This window comes from Atractosteus spatula, chromosome 2 (genome assembly GCF_055471065.1).
Source record: "Atractosteus spatula isolate fAtrSpa1 chromosome 2, fAtrSpa1.hap1, whole genome shotgun sequence".
NCBI classification, from domain to species: Eukaryota; Metazoa; Chordata; class Actinopteri; order Semionotiformes; family Lepisosteidae; genus Atractosteus; species Atractosteus spatula.
In genome coordinates this window covers 45,640,744-45,659,494 of record NC_142707.1, presented here as the reverse complement: position 1 = coordinate 45,659,494, position 18,751 = coordinate 45,640,744, and the positions used below count along the sequence as shown (strand labels likewise).

The following is an 18,751-nucleotide window of genomic DNA, read 5'->3' as shown; positions in this document are numbered from 1 at the left end:
GCTTTCAGTAACCAAATGAGTCACATTTTTTAATTTATACTGTAACTGGAAATGTCCTTTATTGTGGTATAGCATTTCCAAACCAAGTACTGTGTTTGCTGCCTAAACCTTTCAGTAAGTGATTACTGACGCTACAGATGTGCAAAACAGGATGTCACTTTGCAGGGTGACACTGCACACGAGCTGTGAAGAATAATAAGTATGTGCAGAATAACATGCGGACTTCCTTTCTAAATACAACAGGTAAAACCTCAATATTGATAAATTGAGTTACTGAAAGAGCTTTCAAAGCCTCATTCTAACTCAAAATTCAAAGTGAAACTATCAACATTTGATTTATGGAAAACAAAAATACTATTGCTATATTAAATAAATGTAATTAATTTAATTCAACATCATCAATTTCCCTACGGGATCAATAAAGTCTTATCTATCTATCTTATACAAACTATATTAAATGTTAAAGCTAACCAAAATATATGTAGATAAGTCTAGTTGAAGTTAGTGTATTAAGCAAGATTTTTCATTCATTGTATTTTTTTAAAAAACTGATAACCTACCGAGTACTTTAACAAGTAGATCAATACACTCTTGGTTAGAAGCAAGAGCTGTGCCAACAGTGGGGTGAATTGATAAATTTGCAAGAACTCTAATCAACTTGATAAGAACATCCTCCACCTCTGAGGGACGTCTTTGGTTATTCTGTCTGCAATCTTTGGAGCAGTCTTCTGGCGTGAAACCCATCTCCAGGTAAGTGTGGAAAAGCCCCAGAAGCGTGTCAACGCTTCCCTTTTCTGTGAAGAACTGTTCTCGAGCCTCGTTGTTCTTTGCTGTCAGGTTTCCAAGAGTGAAAACAATACGAACCACCAAGTCCTGGAAATAAAATCAACACGAGAATAAAAACACCACAGCTGCTTTAGCCTCGGTTATTCTAAACAGAATACTTAAACAAGTTTAATATGATGATGAATAGACATTATCTTTATGTATTAATTCAATTTGGGAAGATATACTGATTTGCAGAACACTATCAGTCAGTGTAAAGGGCAATGCAATAAAGGGCAGAAAGTTAAAAAAAAGTGTCATACCAATGTATAAAAATGTGTGTTTTTGAGTGTAATTAAAAAATAATCCTGTAAACTATTCACCTGCCAGTAACAGACAAAATCAACACTGATAGAAGAAGGCACCCAAATTGTCACAAAATACCACATATTAGTTAGTCTTAAGATGTGAATGTAAGAAAAATACAGCTGTCTATCCCTTCACTATCACCTAACGTCCTTAAGACAGGTTTGCTCCACTCTGAGACCTGGAAAGAAACAGTCAAGACTTGGAAGCTCAAAGTAGCAGCTCCATTACCTCCATTACAGATACTGATATTTAGATATGATCAGTATGTATGTTTAATCACACAGCAGTCACTTAAACAAAATAGTTATTGCTGAAGACTGTATTCTTAGGAAAACTGGACCCTGCAACCAAGGGGGCTAACCTATTCCAAAGAGTAGCTAAGGCAGGTGAAGACTCAGTTGTTCATGTGGGGACAAAAGACATTGGTTTTGGCAACAGCTAACTTTCCATAACAAAATAAATTCAAACCCGGGGAAGAAAATTAAGAGTGGGATGAAATCAGAAGTTTTCTGAGGGATCCTCACTATAGCATGCAATGATGAATTCAGTAGATGTTAACTGAAAAGAAAACACAAAACATGGTGTGCTGAAGAAGGCTTCAGCCACTAGAAACCTTTTAATTGCAAAGGCTATTTCGGTTGTACACGGAGAAATTGAAGCTACTGCATTAGAATCTAACTGTGATGCAACTGGAATCACAAAAAACATAACTGAGGGCTCTGTTGAAGAATACAGGATTAGTGGATACACAGCTGAGATGGGATGAGATGGGGGTGTATCACTGTACACCAAGAGCATCCAGGTCCAGGAACTTGGGACAGATGAATTAAATAAGCCACATGTGAAAAATGTACAGAATATAGGAGTTAGTGTTAGAAGTACTGTATGTTACAGGGCACCGAATTCAGTTATTGAGTAAAATGTGTGTAATAAAATAAGGACCTTATCAGTATGTCGGAAGAATCAGTTATTTGGGGAGATGCAAAATTTTCATCAAATTAAAAAAAATATCAAGGACATCAGCAAATTAAACTAATTAAATTCAAGCTTTGTTGTCCCCTGGGGGAAATTTGTTTTACGGCACAGTCAAACACATCACAATGACAAATAAACATTATCAAAAGGGAAGAGAATACAGCAGTGTTACAGGAGAAAAGAAACAAGAGACAAGGTAGTTACTTTGCATTGTTTAAGAGTGTCATTGCAGTGGGAATGATAGATTTCCTGAGTGTTTGTTTTACACCTGGGGGCACAGAGGCGTCTCCCAGATGGGAGAAGTGTGAATTCACAATGGAGGGGGTGAGACACACACTCCATGATGCTTTTGGCTTTCTTAGTCACCCTCTGTTTGTAAAGGATACTCAAGTTGATTTGATTATTCCCGATTATTTTGCCACTTATATTCACTAATTTACCCAGCCTATTACAATTACCGTTATTGCCAAACCAACAAGTGATGCAGTATGTTAAGACACTTTCAATGAATGATTTGTAGAAAAGTGGAAGAACAATTTGATCTACCTTAAAGTAGCCAAGTTACCTAAGAAAGAAGAGTCTCCGTTTATAGATAGTGTCACGAGTTTTGTCCCATTTTAAGTTTGTCAATGACCAGTCCCAAGTACTTGTAGTCATCAACAATTTCAACAGGATGACCATCAATTATAGTGGGTTGAGGGGGTGTTGTATTTTCCCTGAAATCAATAACCAGTTTCTTTGTTTTTGAAACATTTAAATTTAGGGAGAACTCGTTGCACCAGCTAGTAAAATCATTTAGAATGGACCCATGATAGTATTCTGTGTCCTTTAATACACTGTCTATCTGTGTGTTTGCTTATGCAATCATTATTGTACAAAATGTACAGCAGCCCTGTGGTGTTCCAACTGATGTGTAACGAATGTCAGATAAGCACTTCCCCAATTCGACCTGTTGAGACCTGTTAATTAGGAAGTCTAGCACCCATCTTATCAGGTTGTCATTCAGATTGAAGTACTTTGAGAGTTTCTTTCAACAAATAAAATGCTTACAAAGGTCCCTGGTTGGTCCAGCTGTTGATAGACTAGATTGAACAATGTGTGTATTGCATCATCTACTCCCCTCCTTTCCCTATATGCAAACTGCAGGGGGTCGATGAGGGCTTGTGTGCTCTTTGTAATGTGTTTCTTCTTAACTATTCTCTCAAGTGTTTTCATTGAGAGATGTGAGGGCAACCGACCTGTAGCTGTTAAGGCCACTAGGCTTGGCAGTTTTAGGAATAGGAATAATGATGGATTTCTTTCACAGAGAGGGAATGATCTGTAAGTTTAAGGACATCTGGAAGAGAAAACTAAAAAATATTGCAAAGCTCAGCTGCACAAGATTGTAGGACCCTACCACACACATTATCTGGACCTGCACTTTTCCTTATTTTGATTTTCCTAAAAATCCTACATACCTCTGCTGTGTCAATATTAAAAAAACTCTCCAGATACAGGGTGAATATCCTATGAGCTGAGGTGGTTGTCGTTTTCAATTCAAAGCGAGTATAAAACACATTCAGATCATTGGCCTGGTGTTACCCGTCCATACCATTTAACAGAGGTACAGTGCTGCCACTACGCTTCTGAGGGATATTGACCATGATTGCCATGCCATCCTGGTGTCACCTGTTGTCATGGTGTTCTTTATTTTCACCCTAAACTGTTCCTTAGTTTTCCTGATCTCCCTTTTCACCTCTCTCTGCACTTCCTTCCTGAGCTGGGTGTCTCCTTGAGCAAAAGCCAATTTCTTTTTTAGGAAAACATGATAAAGGTTTTTTGTTACCCAGGGTTTGTTATTGGAAAAAGCCTTAAAGGTTTCGGTAGGGATGATAGAGTCGACGCAGAAAGAAATATGATCCGATACCACAACAGCGAGTTTGTGAATGTCCTCCGATGTGTTTTTAAACACGTCCCATCACGTGCAGTCAAAGCAATCCTGAAGCCATTCAGTGCTCTCCGTGTCCCAGGCTTTTACTGTTCTTTTCTCCTGTTTGATCCTCTTGAACAGCAACTGCTAGATCGGCCTGAGAAGCACAGTGTTGTGGCCGGAGTTGCCCAGTGTAGGTCTTGAGAGGGACATGCAGGCATTAGGAACTGTCCCATAGCAACGATCGATTATTGTATTCAACAGCGTGGGGCAGGTCATGTATTGGTAATACGTTATAAGACAGTTAGTGCGCAGCTGTTAAAGTCTCCTAAAATAAATTTAGGAGAATCTGGGGATATAGCGTCCAGTTTCTGGTTAACATCAAAAATTATACTGGAAGCCTTTACTGCATTCACCTTAGGGTGGATATAGACAAGTGTAATAAAAAGCTGAGGAAATTCTCGAGGGAGATAGAAGGGGCGCAGAGAGACAGTGAGCAGTTCGATGTCAGGCGTGCACACGCTCTCATGGATGGTGATGTTTTGACGCCAGCAGTTGTTTATCATCAAACAGACCCCTCTGCCATGATGTTTACCTGTGCTTTCAGGATCCCTGTCCAGCTGGTGTAGAGCAAACCCCTCAGGCTTGACAACATTGTCCTTCACAGTCTCGTCCAGCCAAGTTTCCGTAAAAGCTAGAATGCAGGCATCCCGAAACCCGTGCAGGAACCGCACACCGGCATGCAGTTCATCTAGGTTGCTCCTCAGTGAGCACACGTTCGATAGAATGATGGTGGGCAGCCAGAGCTTATTTCCCCTCCGCGGGAGCCTCTGTCGCAGTCCCCTCCTCCTGCCATGCTTGCGCTTAGTTTTCTGATTAAAGTTCGGATTTTTTGTAGAACACAATGTCTTGCGGAAGATTGGCAAACAGTGTATCCAAGGGTTGGAAATCTTTGGATCTTAAAGTTAATTGGAATTCTCAGCTATATTTCAAGCCAACGATGCCAGCATCACACGCACCCCAGCCATGGACAGGTAGAGCCAGGTAGTCCATAGAAAACAGTACCAGCAAAGCAGTACCTTGATGAGTTTCATCAGATCGTCACTGATCATCCAGCACTTGAACGGTTGTTGGTGAGAAAAGATGGACGTAATAAAACATAGAAAAATGAAAATAAAATAAATAAAACATAAAAACAAAGTAAGATAAAAAGTGGAGAGGACAAAGACGTGCCAGTCACTGAAGAGCAGAGCTCCTACTATCTTCTAAAAGAGCAGAAATAACTAAAAAACAATGTTCTCAAATAGTTTGTCAGTTTTTACTACTGGAGATTTGTGTATTGATCTAGCCTTTTCAAACAATCAAGAAAGAGTGAGGAAAACAGATGACAGAACAAACAGAGAAGTGCAATTATAATATGGTTATGTTTTGAAGTAGGATTTGAATCTCTACACATGGAATCCAAAGCAAAGGCTAACAATTTCAGGAAAGCAAACTATAAAGAAATGAGAGTTTAAAAAAAGAAGAATCGAAGAGGATCAATTTGGAGTCAGCAGATAATAGATGGCAACATTTTAAAGTGAAATTGCTTGAAACACTGAATAACAGTGTTCAAAGAGTAAGAAAATCAAAGGTTAGAAACCAACTGCCCAAATCAATTAAGATAAAATGATTACGAATGAACTGTATCTTGTTAAAGCAATGGAGTTCAACAAATTAGTGCAACAGTGCACTGCACTACAGAAGCTTCAAAGGAAATTCAAAAAGACCAAATTTAGGTCAAGGAAAACACCTGACAGATAACATGTAATGTAGACAAGTACAGGATGTTATGTGCTTGCAGAAGTAATATACATTGCAATTAATAGATGGGAAAAAATGAGGATGAAAATGCATGTTGATGTAACTGTGGTCTTCTAGACAATATGGGAAACCAATACAAAAAACAGAAACAGAATGGTAGGATGGTTAAAAGCATATAATTTAAATCAAGGGATGATATGCTAATATTGTACAATATACAAGGAAGACCTCATTTAGATTATACCCAGTTTTGGTTACAAAAAAAAGATATTGAGGATCTTGAATCAGTCCTACTCTGATAAGCTTAAAAACATAACCTTTTTAGTCTTGAAGATGGAGACCTATTAGGGAAACCAATTCAATTAAAAAGCCCAATTCAATTAATAATTTAAAACACTGAATACCTTGAAATCTCTCTGTTCATATTAATCTCCACTGTAATGGGAGACGCTTCAAAAGGATAAATGAGATTTTAATAGATACTAATCAGTTTTATTACTGTATTAATCAGTACAGTAATGTTTGTATTTTGTGTCTTCACTGGAATGAATTGGTAAATATTTTGTTTAGAATTGTACATCAATGGAAAGAAAACATTTTTTGTCTACATGAAATGCAATCGGGTTTCCTAATGAACACCTACAAGAAAACAAAACTTTAAGGTGAATTTAAACACTATAGTATTAATGTCCATGTGCTCTCTTCTGCGATTTTGGTTCTTTGTTGCTGTTAATCCTATTTAAATACAGTGCCCTCTAGATTTATGCATAAATGAATTATGGCTTAAATAATGCCTTTATGAAAGAATTTTAAAAATTATATATTCTAATTGTAATAGCACCTCATACAGCAAAGTTATATTTAATGTTATAAAATTCTAATTTATTTAATATATTTATTCAAGAAAATACAATTAACTGATCCTTTCAAATGGAATACAAAAAAACAACAATCTACAGTATGCAACATTCTGCTCTTTGGAAGTGCAATGGAAGCCTCTGACTATACAGGGGCCTCTGAAGAATTTCTGTTTTCCTGGGGTTTAGAAGGAGTTAAACACAAGGTCCCAGGCCTGAATGAGAATGGCAGGGCAGAAGTACAAGGAACATTAACATCCACAAGCATTTTTTTTAGTAAATACCAATAAATTTAGTTAAAATACCAAATCATGATACTGTATTTTGCCACCACCACATTGCCTGCCTCATCGCAACTTTGCAACACATTCTTAGATTTCTTTAGTTCTAAGATTGACAACATCCGGCATCACATTCTCTCCACTACGCATATCATTTCCATACCTCCTTCCTCCTCATCCAGCTTCTCTGGTTCCCTTCTCTCCAGCTTCTCTCTTCTTGACTCAGCATCCCTCAATAAACTAGTTACAAGCATGAAACCCACCACATCTATTTTAGATCCCATTCCCACCACTTTATTCCAGTCCTGTTTCTCTTCTCTCTGTCCCATTGTCCTCAATATTTTACATGAATCCATGAGCACTGGCATTGTACCAATGGTCCTCAAAACTGCTGCCATTACCCCCGTGCCAAAAAAGCCTAACATGGCTCTCAACAATCTTAAAAATTTTCGCCCCATCTCCAACTTACCCTTTCTTGCAAAAATTCTAGAACGTGCTGTCACATTTCAGTTACATAACCACCTCATGAAAAACAACCTTTTCGAACCCTTCCAATCTGGCTTCCGTCAACTTCACAGCACAGAAACTGCCCCGATCAAAGTCACTAATGATCTTCTAATAGCTTCTGATTCTGGTTCTCTTTCTGTACTCATCCTTCTTGATTTCAGTGCTGCTTTTGACACTGTTGACCATAACATCCTACTTTCTCGTCTTGAGACTGTGTTTGGAGTTTCTGACACTGCTCTCAAATGGTTCAAATCTTACCACACTGATCGCTGTCACTTTGTCTCTCTTAATGGGTACAGGTCTGAAATTGGTCTTATTAAGATTGGTGTTCCTCAGGGCTCAATACTGGGCCCCTTGGTCTTCAGCATTTATATGTTTCCACTTGGTCAGCTTTTAAGATCACATGGCATCAGTTTTCATTTCTACGCTGACAATACTCAAATATACATCCATACCAAACCTGACACTGATGTGGCTGTCTCTACTCTACCTAATTGCATCTCTGACATAAAAATTTGGATGACTCAAAACTTCCTTCATCTTAACTGCGACAAGACTGAAGTCATGCTTATTGGCACCCCCCATCAACTCCGTAAAGCCAGTCCTATAACCCTATCTGTAGATGGTTCTGTACTTGAGCTTCAATCTAAATTGAAAAACCTTGATTCTGGCTTAACTTCGACCCACATGTGCAGCATACTGTCAAAACATCTTTTTTTTACCTCAGAAATATCGCTAGACTACGCCCTATGCTATCACTAACTGTGGCTGAAAAGCTGATCAACACATTTGTGTTTTCTCAAATTGACTACTGTAATGCTCTACTCGCTGGGGTATCTAAATCTACTCTGAACAAACTGCAGTATGTCCAAAATTCAGCAGCCAGAATCCTGACCAGGTCTATTGCAAATGATCACATTACTCCTATCCTGGAGTCCTTGCACTGGCTTCCGGTCAAATTCCGTGTAGACTTTAAAATCCTCATACTCACCTATAAGGCTCTGCATGGCTTGGCACCTCAGTACCTGTCTGAAATATTATCCACCTACTCCCCACCTTGCAACCTTCGCTCTTCTAATTCTGCTCTCCTTACTGTCCCCCAAGCCCGTCTACATTGTATGGGTGACAGGGTCTTATGCAGGGTTTTATCTTGTGCATTCTTTTTATTTATCGTTGTTGTCATTCTGTAAAGCGCTTTGAGAAGCCACCTTTAAAGGCACTATATAAAATAAAGTTTATTATTATTATTATTTGGCCTCAATTTTTCAAACAGTCCCACTCTGATGAACTCGTCGTCTGTGGGGCTTCAGAATCGGAGTTCATGACTTACTAATTGTGCTCACACACCCACAGTGAAAGTCTAGTGAAAATGTTACAGAAGTGACATCACCCCCTTGAGATTTAGTGTAGAATTCAGCCGTGGCAGAAGAGCCTTTTGGGCCAGTAGAGTTCACAGCTATAGCTATTTTGGATATGGTGCCGTGTCTGCTCTGAACCCACTTTGCATATACAGTATTATCCATGAGAAACATTTTAAAGATAATATTCTTGACCTTTTCATTATTTTCATAAAGCAATAATTCAAACACATTTGTGGTCTCAAAAAAAGTTCAGATCAGTTACAGTATGTAACTATTAAGACACGTACTTCTGTAGCCTCAACTAGATTTTAGGATCTTTTACGAACAATTTCCCCCTCATTTTTGATAATGTGTTCAAATTTTCAACAACACATATCACACTGAAATGCACAATTTTTAGCTTTTTCTAAAATATTAAATGCAGCTTAACCAAATAGAGCTTTTTCCATGACCATTTTCCCAAGGGCTCTTCTCTCATGCTTCATTTTCAACACGTCATGCAGCCAGGATTCATTTTCTCCATAATTACGCGTGTGTATCTGGTTTCATGACATTCAAATTTGTCACTAAATGGTCAGAAGCATGCAAGTTTCATTACCCAGATTTATATTCTCTTCACCTGATGCAATTCCTGATCATTTTGAACCATGCTTTTAGCCAGAGCACCATCATTATTCACAACCATGTCAACACACACCTGCCTCCTGCTCTGGCTTTGTTTCTAGTTTGTTTAGACACGGGTTCAGACTCACTGAAAGTTGTTCAAGTGGTTTACTGAAAAAAAACAGTATATGTATACATTTTTACACAAATGGAATTAAAAATTTCAGTTACAATTTCCACAAGAGGTGTTTTAAAAGCGTTTAGTTCCTCTTGTCCAAAGTCTGTCTGTATTTTAAAACTATCTTTCAACTGTAAATGCATATGTTCATTTTTTTCCATGTCATAAGGAGGTCACAAAGCATTGAAAATCTAAGGCTGAGACAAATTAAACAAATACATGGTATTTGCTCATACCGGGGTACACCTGTGGCTGGAAGGTTGCCGGTTCGAATCCCGCAGCCGGCAGAGGAATCCTACCCGTTGGGCCCCTGAGCAAGGCTCTTAACCCAAACTGCTCCAGGGGTGCTGTATAAATTGCTGACCCTGAGCTCTGACCCCAGGCTTCTCTCCATGTCTGTGTGTCTCATGGAGAGCAAGTTGGGATATGCGAAAAAAGCAAATTCCTAATACAAGGAAACTGTATATGGCCAATAAAGTGATCTTATCTTATATACACAGGAGACATTTAGCAGTAGCAGTAGCATGCACCAGCATGGTTAAGGTCAGAGACTTCTGTGAAGACAGCAGGCAAGCAGGGGATTGCTGTGAAACAATCTACAAGATGCACAATCTTCTACTCTCCAGCGTAGAGTCCATTATCATTAAGACATTTAAGTTCACTGGTATAATGGCCACCCTGCCAGGAAAAGGATGCAAGTGTATCTTACCAGTACAAAATGTGAGACAATCAGTTTTAAGAGGCAGTTGAAGATGTTGTATCAATCTGGTATCTTCAGGATACAAAATGTCAAAAAAACTAATATTCAACACTGCCTGCATAAATGTGGCTTTCAAGAATAAGCATCTCCTGAGGGTAAACCATAGTATACAAGGACAAGTAGAAAGACAGAGCTACTAGTTTATTTCAGTACTATAACTGTTAAGTAGAACACCTCCTAAAAAACTAATATATCCTTAAGTCAAGGCAGAATCCCTACATTACTGAAATATGTAAAAAGTCCAATATATTTGTTTAGTTGTGCATATTATATACTCTTTACTGAATTTAAACAATTTATTAAACATAATCCTCACTGAATTATCATTAGGAGTGTTAACTCTGCCTAAAGTTTTCCCAACACCTTACTGTGCCTTCTCCTGAAGAAGAGTCCCGGGAGCTTGGCAGCTATCCAGTTAGATTTCAGGATAATACAAATACGATGGACTACTGATAAATGCAATTGACTTCTACACATTCACTTGCAGCATGCACAATGAAAAGTGCTGCCAACTTACTTGACATGAAATACATAGGGAACAGGCTTGTATGATGAGTACTGAGTTTTACCATCAGAAAAAAAGCACACTAGTATTTTTAGAACATGAAGTGATATCATGTGATAGAAAAACAACATGTGATACAGCAGGACATGATTGCAATCATACCTCATTTTTTTTTCATGAAACAATCCAAAGTTTTTTTTTAGTTTGACATTTTTTTTTACAAAGACAAACCCAGTACAGAGCAATATAACAAAATAGCACCCAACACCCTCCATACAAACCCTTGGTAGCAGTCCCTTTGCATTCAAGCACTCAGCTCCTTCCAATGATGTCTCATTTGGTTGAAATAAAAATAATACATTTGTACATTTTAAGTGAATATTTTTAATCAAGAACTGAACATTCAAAATAAACACTTTCACATGGTTGACCTAAAATATGTTGACTTCATATGCATAAGTATTTCAATCAATCAGTCAATACTTGGTGGAAGCACCTTTGGCAACAATCACAGCTGAAAATCTTTTAGAATAAGTCTTTACCAACTAGGAGGGTGCAAATTTTTGTCAGGTTGATTAAGGAATGCTTAATGGCAGAATTTTCAAGTCTTGGAAGAGGCTCTTTCAAAAGTGACTCTTGGAAGGTACTGTATTAATGGAAGAATAATAATCTCTATAATAAAAGACTAAAATTAATAATCTCCTGTGACAACATTCAAGGTCAATTCACCTGAAATACCTTCTCATAACTCCTGTATGTATAACCCCTCATGAATGCCATCAAGTGAAACTAGCTCTTTGCCCCTTGTAAACCAGGATTTTTGGATGTATAATTTAATTTGAATTTAAATAATTTCTAGAAAGATCTTCTTACGAGTGTTAGATCATCTTATAATCTAAGACGGCTTCAAAGGCACTTTGAAATGTTCTCTTACATTCTACTATTTCCAAAACGTTATTTTTGTGTCTGATACATGCTGAAGGGAGTCATGAGGGAATACTGTGAAGAAATAAAGTGTGATAACTGCAAAGGGTTCACTACACATACCTTCTTTCTCTGGTGCTTGTTGAGCAGTATCAAGAATAATCGGTAGCAGCCTGCACAGCTGGCCAGTGCTGCACAACATTCAGTGTAAGAAGAGAGTTTACTGGAAAAACAAACAAACATATGCTTATGTCTATAAACTATGATACAGTCAAACATGGTACAAATTTATTTCTGAAAATTCTAAACATTTACAGTACTGAAAATAGGACTGAACATATGAATCCCTGAAGGCCAAACACACCCACTCACACATGCATATGGGACAGACTGGAGGCACCAAGTGACCTGGAGAGTATGTCTAGGTGGAGGAGAAGGGAAAGGAGGAAACTGGAGCACCTGGGAAAACCTAGGCAGTCATAGGGAGAACATGCAAACCACACACGGAAGGTATCTCTGGCCACGAAAGAGCCCAGGAAACAAAGCTTTGATGTAGTAATGTCAAGTGTGATCCTATCCCGACATAATATAGACAGTAACATATATATATTCAAAAAACATTTTATCATCACAAGATAAATACATACAGCAAATTATGAACACTGGTAAAGTTTAATCTTTACATATAGCAATATTTAATTTTGGAACATTTTCTAACACTTTATCCATAAGTGACTACAAAAATATCTAGATCCAGACACAGGTGTGATCATAAGAAACATTTTTGATTACGTGTTAAGCTTGGACAAAACAAAATACCATCTTAATCACTGCTGAAGTTATAAAGCTTAGTAAAGTACCTCAATACTCTGGCTACGTTCATGCAGATATCCTTGTCATTGCTGTGTTGCTCCAATATTACACAGAGTTCTGGAAATCCATTGTTAGAAAGGAATTCCAGTCGGGACTGTGGAAGGTCAGCCAAATTTCTTAGGGTAGCTGTCAGCTAAAAGGACATATGAAAGTAAGAAAATATCACAAATGAAGCGAAAAGGATAAATGAAAGGGATATAGTGTATGCATAACCTTTTAGTAGCTTGTAAATGAATTGACACCAAATCTAGCATCCCTCCATGTCAATTAACAATAGAAAATAGGCTCTTATTGTTAAAAAATACCACAATAATAATATCATAATTATGTTTGAAAGATCTTGCATAAAATTATTTCTGATTGTCATTCCAACTAACATATTTTATGTTACCTCTGTACTCTAATCTAAAGTATTCAATAATACCTGAATTTTTGCAACTTTCCAGGACCAAATTTTAAATTTTAAATAAATGAAGAATATTTGTCACCAGATCTGTGGTTCAAATAGGGAAGAAAATAACTACAAAGATAAGTCAGTAATATGAAGGGGAAACTGGATAAGTGGAGCTCAGCAATTACTGACACAGCTGATACCACCGTTTCCAAATTAACAAAGCACATTCGAAAGGGTATCAAAATAAATGGCTAAAACTGGACACTGTAATTATTGGCACAGCAAAGGACCCTTGAGAATCCCTGTATATCTAATGACAAACATGCTGATAATGAATAGTCAGTCTTTCTTATCGTCATATTTAATTAAAAACTAAATCAAGCTAATTGGACCTTATTTGACATTGTACATCATACTTTAATAAGGATATACTGAAAAGTATATTGAATTTATACTCTAATAACACTGAGGTTTTTTAAATATTTGATTTTTTCCTTGGGAAAGAACTATGGAGTTATCAAAAAACTTTATGTAAAACATGGGCCTTATAATAACAGTTGTGTGCTTAAGTGTGAGATAATGGGATGGGCATGGCTATGTCTCATGAACTCGGAGCAAGAAATCAAGATTCTGTCCCTGATCTGATATGGGTGGAATAGCAAAAAACGATGGGATGCCTTCACCCAGGCCCTGGAAAAGGAATGTAGTTATGACTGAGGGGCCTCGTAATTGATGTCATACTGAGACCTTCTACCAAATTAGTCTCAAGGGAACCCATCCACATCATCTCAAGGGGTCAACTCCCCCCGCCTGAATTTGAGAAGGCAGATGCTGCTCCATGCCATTTTTGATCCAAAGTAGGAAGGTTAGGTAAGAGGGATCTGAAAAGTTGATGACTGAGATCCTTTTGAGGGAACCAGGAATGTGAACACAATGTGTTTGGTGTGGCCAAAGCCTCTTTTTTTCAGAAAATACCCCATTTCCACCTGGAAAGTCATCCGTCTTATGATATGCCATGATGTGACACTCATGATAACACTGATGATCAAGTTTGAGAAAAAGCCTATGAACCCCCTATTTGAAACCTGAACCTTATTAGATCTTAATCCAAATATCCATAAGGGAGATGCTAACCTGATTAAACAAATAACACAAAACATAATTCATTTATCCTTAAATGATGCAAGATTTAATAATCAAGTGGCACCCCCATGAGCACCAGTGACAAATTAAATATTTCCTGTAACCATTAAGCAGTCTCTCACATCGGTTTTAAGGGTTTCTGGCCCAATTCCTCCTCACAGAACTGCTTCAGCTCTGAGACATTTGAGGGTTACATTGCATGGACAGTTTGCTTCAGGTCCTGCCAGAACATTTCATGGGCGTTTAGGTCCAGACTTTCACAAGGCCCTTATAAAACATGGAATTTTTTCTTTGTAGATCTCCTTGTGTGTTTAGGATCACTGTCTTACTGTAAGACCTACTGCTGGTTCAGCTTCAGGTCACAGGTGGATCTCTTCTAGAACCTTCTGATCTCATACAGAATTCATGGTTGTGTCAATGATGACAAGCAGGTCCTGAGGCACATTAAAGTACCCCCAAACTATCTTACTCCCACTGCCATGCATGAAGGCTGGAATGAGGTTCTTCTGTTCAAAAGCAGCATTTGTTCTCACCAAACATAATGCTTCTCATTGAGTCCAAAGAGTTTTACCTTTGATTCATCTATCCTGAGAACACTGTTCAAGAATCCAGTTGTTTTTTTGATAGCTGAGTCATGAGCTTTATTTGTTTAATTTATACATTATTTTGTTTCAAGAGACATGGAACAGGTTACTATTAACCCTACTGGATTTTTACACAATGACTAGTTTTGATCCAAGAAAGCTATCATGGTAAGACTACAAAACGTCTACATTTATCTTCAAAAATGTAGGTTCAAAAACTTTCTCAGCACTGTACATGCAGTTTATTGCATGTAAAGCAATTAGCTTGACCCATTCTATTAAAATAAAATCATGTAAACTGATCACAGGAACAGAAACATACACAGATAACTGTGAACTGTTCCAATATTTCAGTCACATATTTAACCAGGCAACATCTTTCGCAACAGAACTGGCAGCCTGTCTATCTGTTGACTGTTTAGTATGAAATGATAAGGTTCTGGGAAAGAAGAACCTCTACTTATTCGGTTTTAATCCAAAATAAAATACACTCTGCTAGAGACAGCAGTTTTTTTTATTTTCCTAGTTATAATCCATATTCCTTTCTTCTTATAACACTTGAATAATATATTTTATCATATAATTTATGTTACATTTAAAATAGACACTTTTATAACAACAGTTTTTTCCAATGCATTGCTGTATGAGCACTTCTCACATTTTAATCTAATCTACTCCCTTTCTTGCAACCCCTACAACAAAATCCTTATACCACAAAGATCTGTATATTATTTACGTACTTAATCAAACAAATGACTTTGCACCTCTAATCTAAGAAACACACATTTTATGTTTACTGAGCAAATGGCGAGCACTACGTTGACACAAAACAGTGTGTGGTGTTTTTTATGTATGCCGCTGATCTAAGGCAGCATCATGCAACAACAGCAGCTCTGAACAAAGGTCTGTTGAATCTGTTATCACAAAGCCACACTAAAGACTTGAAGAACATACTGTTCTGTCACACTTAAAAATAACACCACAAACCCACCTGCCACAGCACATATTGTAAAGTGATTTAACTAAGGTCACTAAACTCACTAATGCACCACCTACAGTACAAGGAAAAACACTCACCTGCTCACTACGGGGTTTTCTTTACCACTTCAGTAGCTCTTTTAGAACCATTTAATACTCTGACAAGACGCAGCTGGGGTTATTACATAATCGAAGAGTTTATGACATTTAAAAAAACAAAATGAGGAGATATGGAGCTAGAAAGTCAATGATAGACCATTTGATAATCAGAGGGTTACACAAAAGAGTTATTTTAGCAGAAACGAGAACAATGCAAGTCAATAAAAGAGCCAGTAAAACATTTAGACTACAGTACCCCAGTAGCTTCCCTTTCATTTCACAAACCTATAAACATTGAAACAAAGGCCCCTAGACATTGTAAGGTCAGCATCCATTAACCCTTTCGTTTTGGAAAGAAATTGTTAAACCCTGGAAGGCTGTAACATCTGTGAGCAATTTCTAATGTCTGCAGTAAGAAATAGAAACAGGCCAGTGAACAGGAGGTCTCGTGCCTCTCAAGGTTGTAATGCGAGATTTTTGTCTGCCTACTTAATGGTATCTAACTAATGCAATTCAAAGAACAAATCAGACAAAAACAGCTGTCCGAATAATTTCTTTGGCACAGAAAGCAAAATATTTTACAATGTTAATAGCTTATAGGGTACTTAAGGTGGTTCATTAAGTTCATATAGTTAGTTTTATTCATTATAGAAGTTTAAGTACCCTGACATCACAGTGACTGACTACTTTGACTACTTTTATCCATGGCTAAACCAGCACTAATTTACAAAGCAGAAAAATCAGTAGGCTATCCATGTAGCCTAATCTAATAACAATCATAATCTCAGCAGAAGCAGGAAGTGAAACAGTTAACCAGACTGCACCATTACAGCATAGTGCTTCAGCTCTCTTTTTTTCCTAAATGTTCTTTTTTCATAAAAGAATATAGAAGCTACAATGAAAAAAACACTTAACTAGTGGACTAAGGGATTCAGCTCTTTACACCTGACTATGTTACAAACTCCAGGGCTGACAAGTCACTCTTGCCAACCACCTTTAGTCAGAATAGATCATACAGTGAACATGTCAATTTCAATTTTGTTGTAGGACTGTCCCTTGAGCTATCTTATTTCAGAACTAAGTCCATGAGGGTGTCTGCCACAGGGCATCACAAGAAGAAACTACATTATCTCATACCTTTATATCCATATCAAGTTCTCAGATCACTCTGTCTTACTAGTACTATAAATGTATCTGGGCTCATGACACACAGTGCTGTTCTGCTCTCTACTGGTTCCGTATCAGTGCTGCTCTCATCATTTAAATAATTATTAAAAGCAGATTTCTAACATGGGCCTTTTTCAGTGTGGAATGGCGTTAGCTTCCATTCACAGGTAATATCCTTTATTTCTATACTTTGTCAAATTTTGCTATAGTTAAAACGTTTATTTTAAAGGTTTGCACAATTTGCATCTGATTGAATGTACAGTTTTTTTGTCCCATGATAACACTACAAAGTATCTCTACACTTTATGACAATTTCTAAATTAAAATAAGTATATTTGTTATTTTCTGAGACTAAGCTTCCTCCGATAAAATTAAAAAAAATGCATTTTAAAAAGTTTTTGTTAGAATTGAAAACCTGTAGTAAAGTACACAGGTATTTTCTTTGGGAAGTACTCAGTATACTGCAACAGTCTGGATCATAAAACCAACACTGAGTCAGGTTCAAAAAGATCAGATTAATCATTTTAGTTTCTTCTATTGAAAAGGAAATAAAACTCTGAAAAACATTAATTCTAATGAACACCCAATTACCATCTTGCAAATACAACAGCAATAAACAGCAGTTAATCAATCAATCCTCATGCCATTTTTTATGAAATATGAATATGTGTATGTTATGTTGTGATATACAGTACCTGAACCAGAATGTGTCCTGAGATGGTGAAGTTTGTTTTGTCCAGCCTGTTTGCATCATTGAGCTTCATGGTCAGCTGCAGCAAAATACTGACAGCACCTTTGTTCTGGAGGAGCTTGAGGAGCGAGCTGTTTCCGGAGAGGAATTTCAAAGTGCCCATGCAGTACAGGAGGGCCTCGGCAACAGAGAAGATGTTTTCAGAGCAGAGGACCGATAGCAAAGAATCTGTGAAAGAGGATCACAAACGCATCCACTTGAACACAGGCTTTGCAGGTATATAGCAAAAATAAGATAAAACACAAAGGCGAGCTTTTTTTGTGAAAGTACTAATGAGAGAATTTAATCAACAGCTTTCATTTTCCAATTCCATCTTTTTGAGTAAAAAGTAAAGACAGAGTTATTCAATCACACATCAATTCTACACATCATGCCTAAGGTAACATGGGTGTTTATGGTCTTACTTGACCGCGCACAAGAACATTGTGACTAAAGATAGGAAGACACCTTGTCACTTTTCTACTCAGACACTGTGCACTTAACTCGTCTTAACCCTTTACATCCAGTCTTACACCTGCACTTCAATCAGTACTAATCATCTTTCATAATGAGACACTGGAGTCTTATAAACAAAATACTGGAAAAGTTTACCCAAAACAATGAGCTATAGATCACTCTGGATCTTTCTTTCAGTAATCATCAGAAATCCTTAATCTAAATTCTTCTTTCACACTCTCCTATTAGACCCTTTCTGACACAAAAGACTGCACATTTGTCTTCTGTTGGAACAGCACAGGAGCCACAAAAACTACACCTGTGGGAACTAGACTGTTTACATTCAATTCAGAGCTCTCACTCTCTCCCATTCCTGCAAGAGCTTAGGCACAGACTTTAGCCTTTGTCCTAACCAGCAACCCACAGAGGCAATTATATCCTGTATAGTCTTTTCCACCTGTGGAATTATATTCACACTGGATGCCAATTAATCAATTAAGCCAGGTGAATCTAATTTTCACTCCAGTAGG

General features: G+C 37.5%; 1 protein-coding gene across 1 annotated transcript in view; it reads right to left on the bottom strand.

The window, feature by feature from the left end:
• The window catches only part of armc2 (armadillo repeat containing 2), a 55,664-nt gene that overhangs the window by 6,262 nt on the left and 30,651 nt on the right, over positions 1-18,751 (bottom strand). Inside the window, exons 10-13 of the mRNA XM_088927309.1 lie at positions 17,731-17,954; positions 12,658-12,803; positions 11,921-12,020; positions 561-873 (exon numbers count right to left, since the gene is read on the bottom strand). Coding sequence (XP_088783435.1) covers positions 561-873; positions 11,921-12,020; positions 12,658-12,803; positions 17,731-17,954 — 783 coding nt within the window. The remainder of the gene's footprint in view (positions 1-560; positions 874-11,920; positions 12,021-12,657; positions 12,804-17,730; positions 17,955-18,751) is intronic.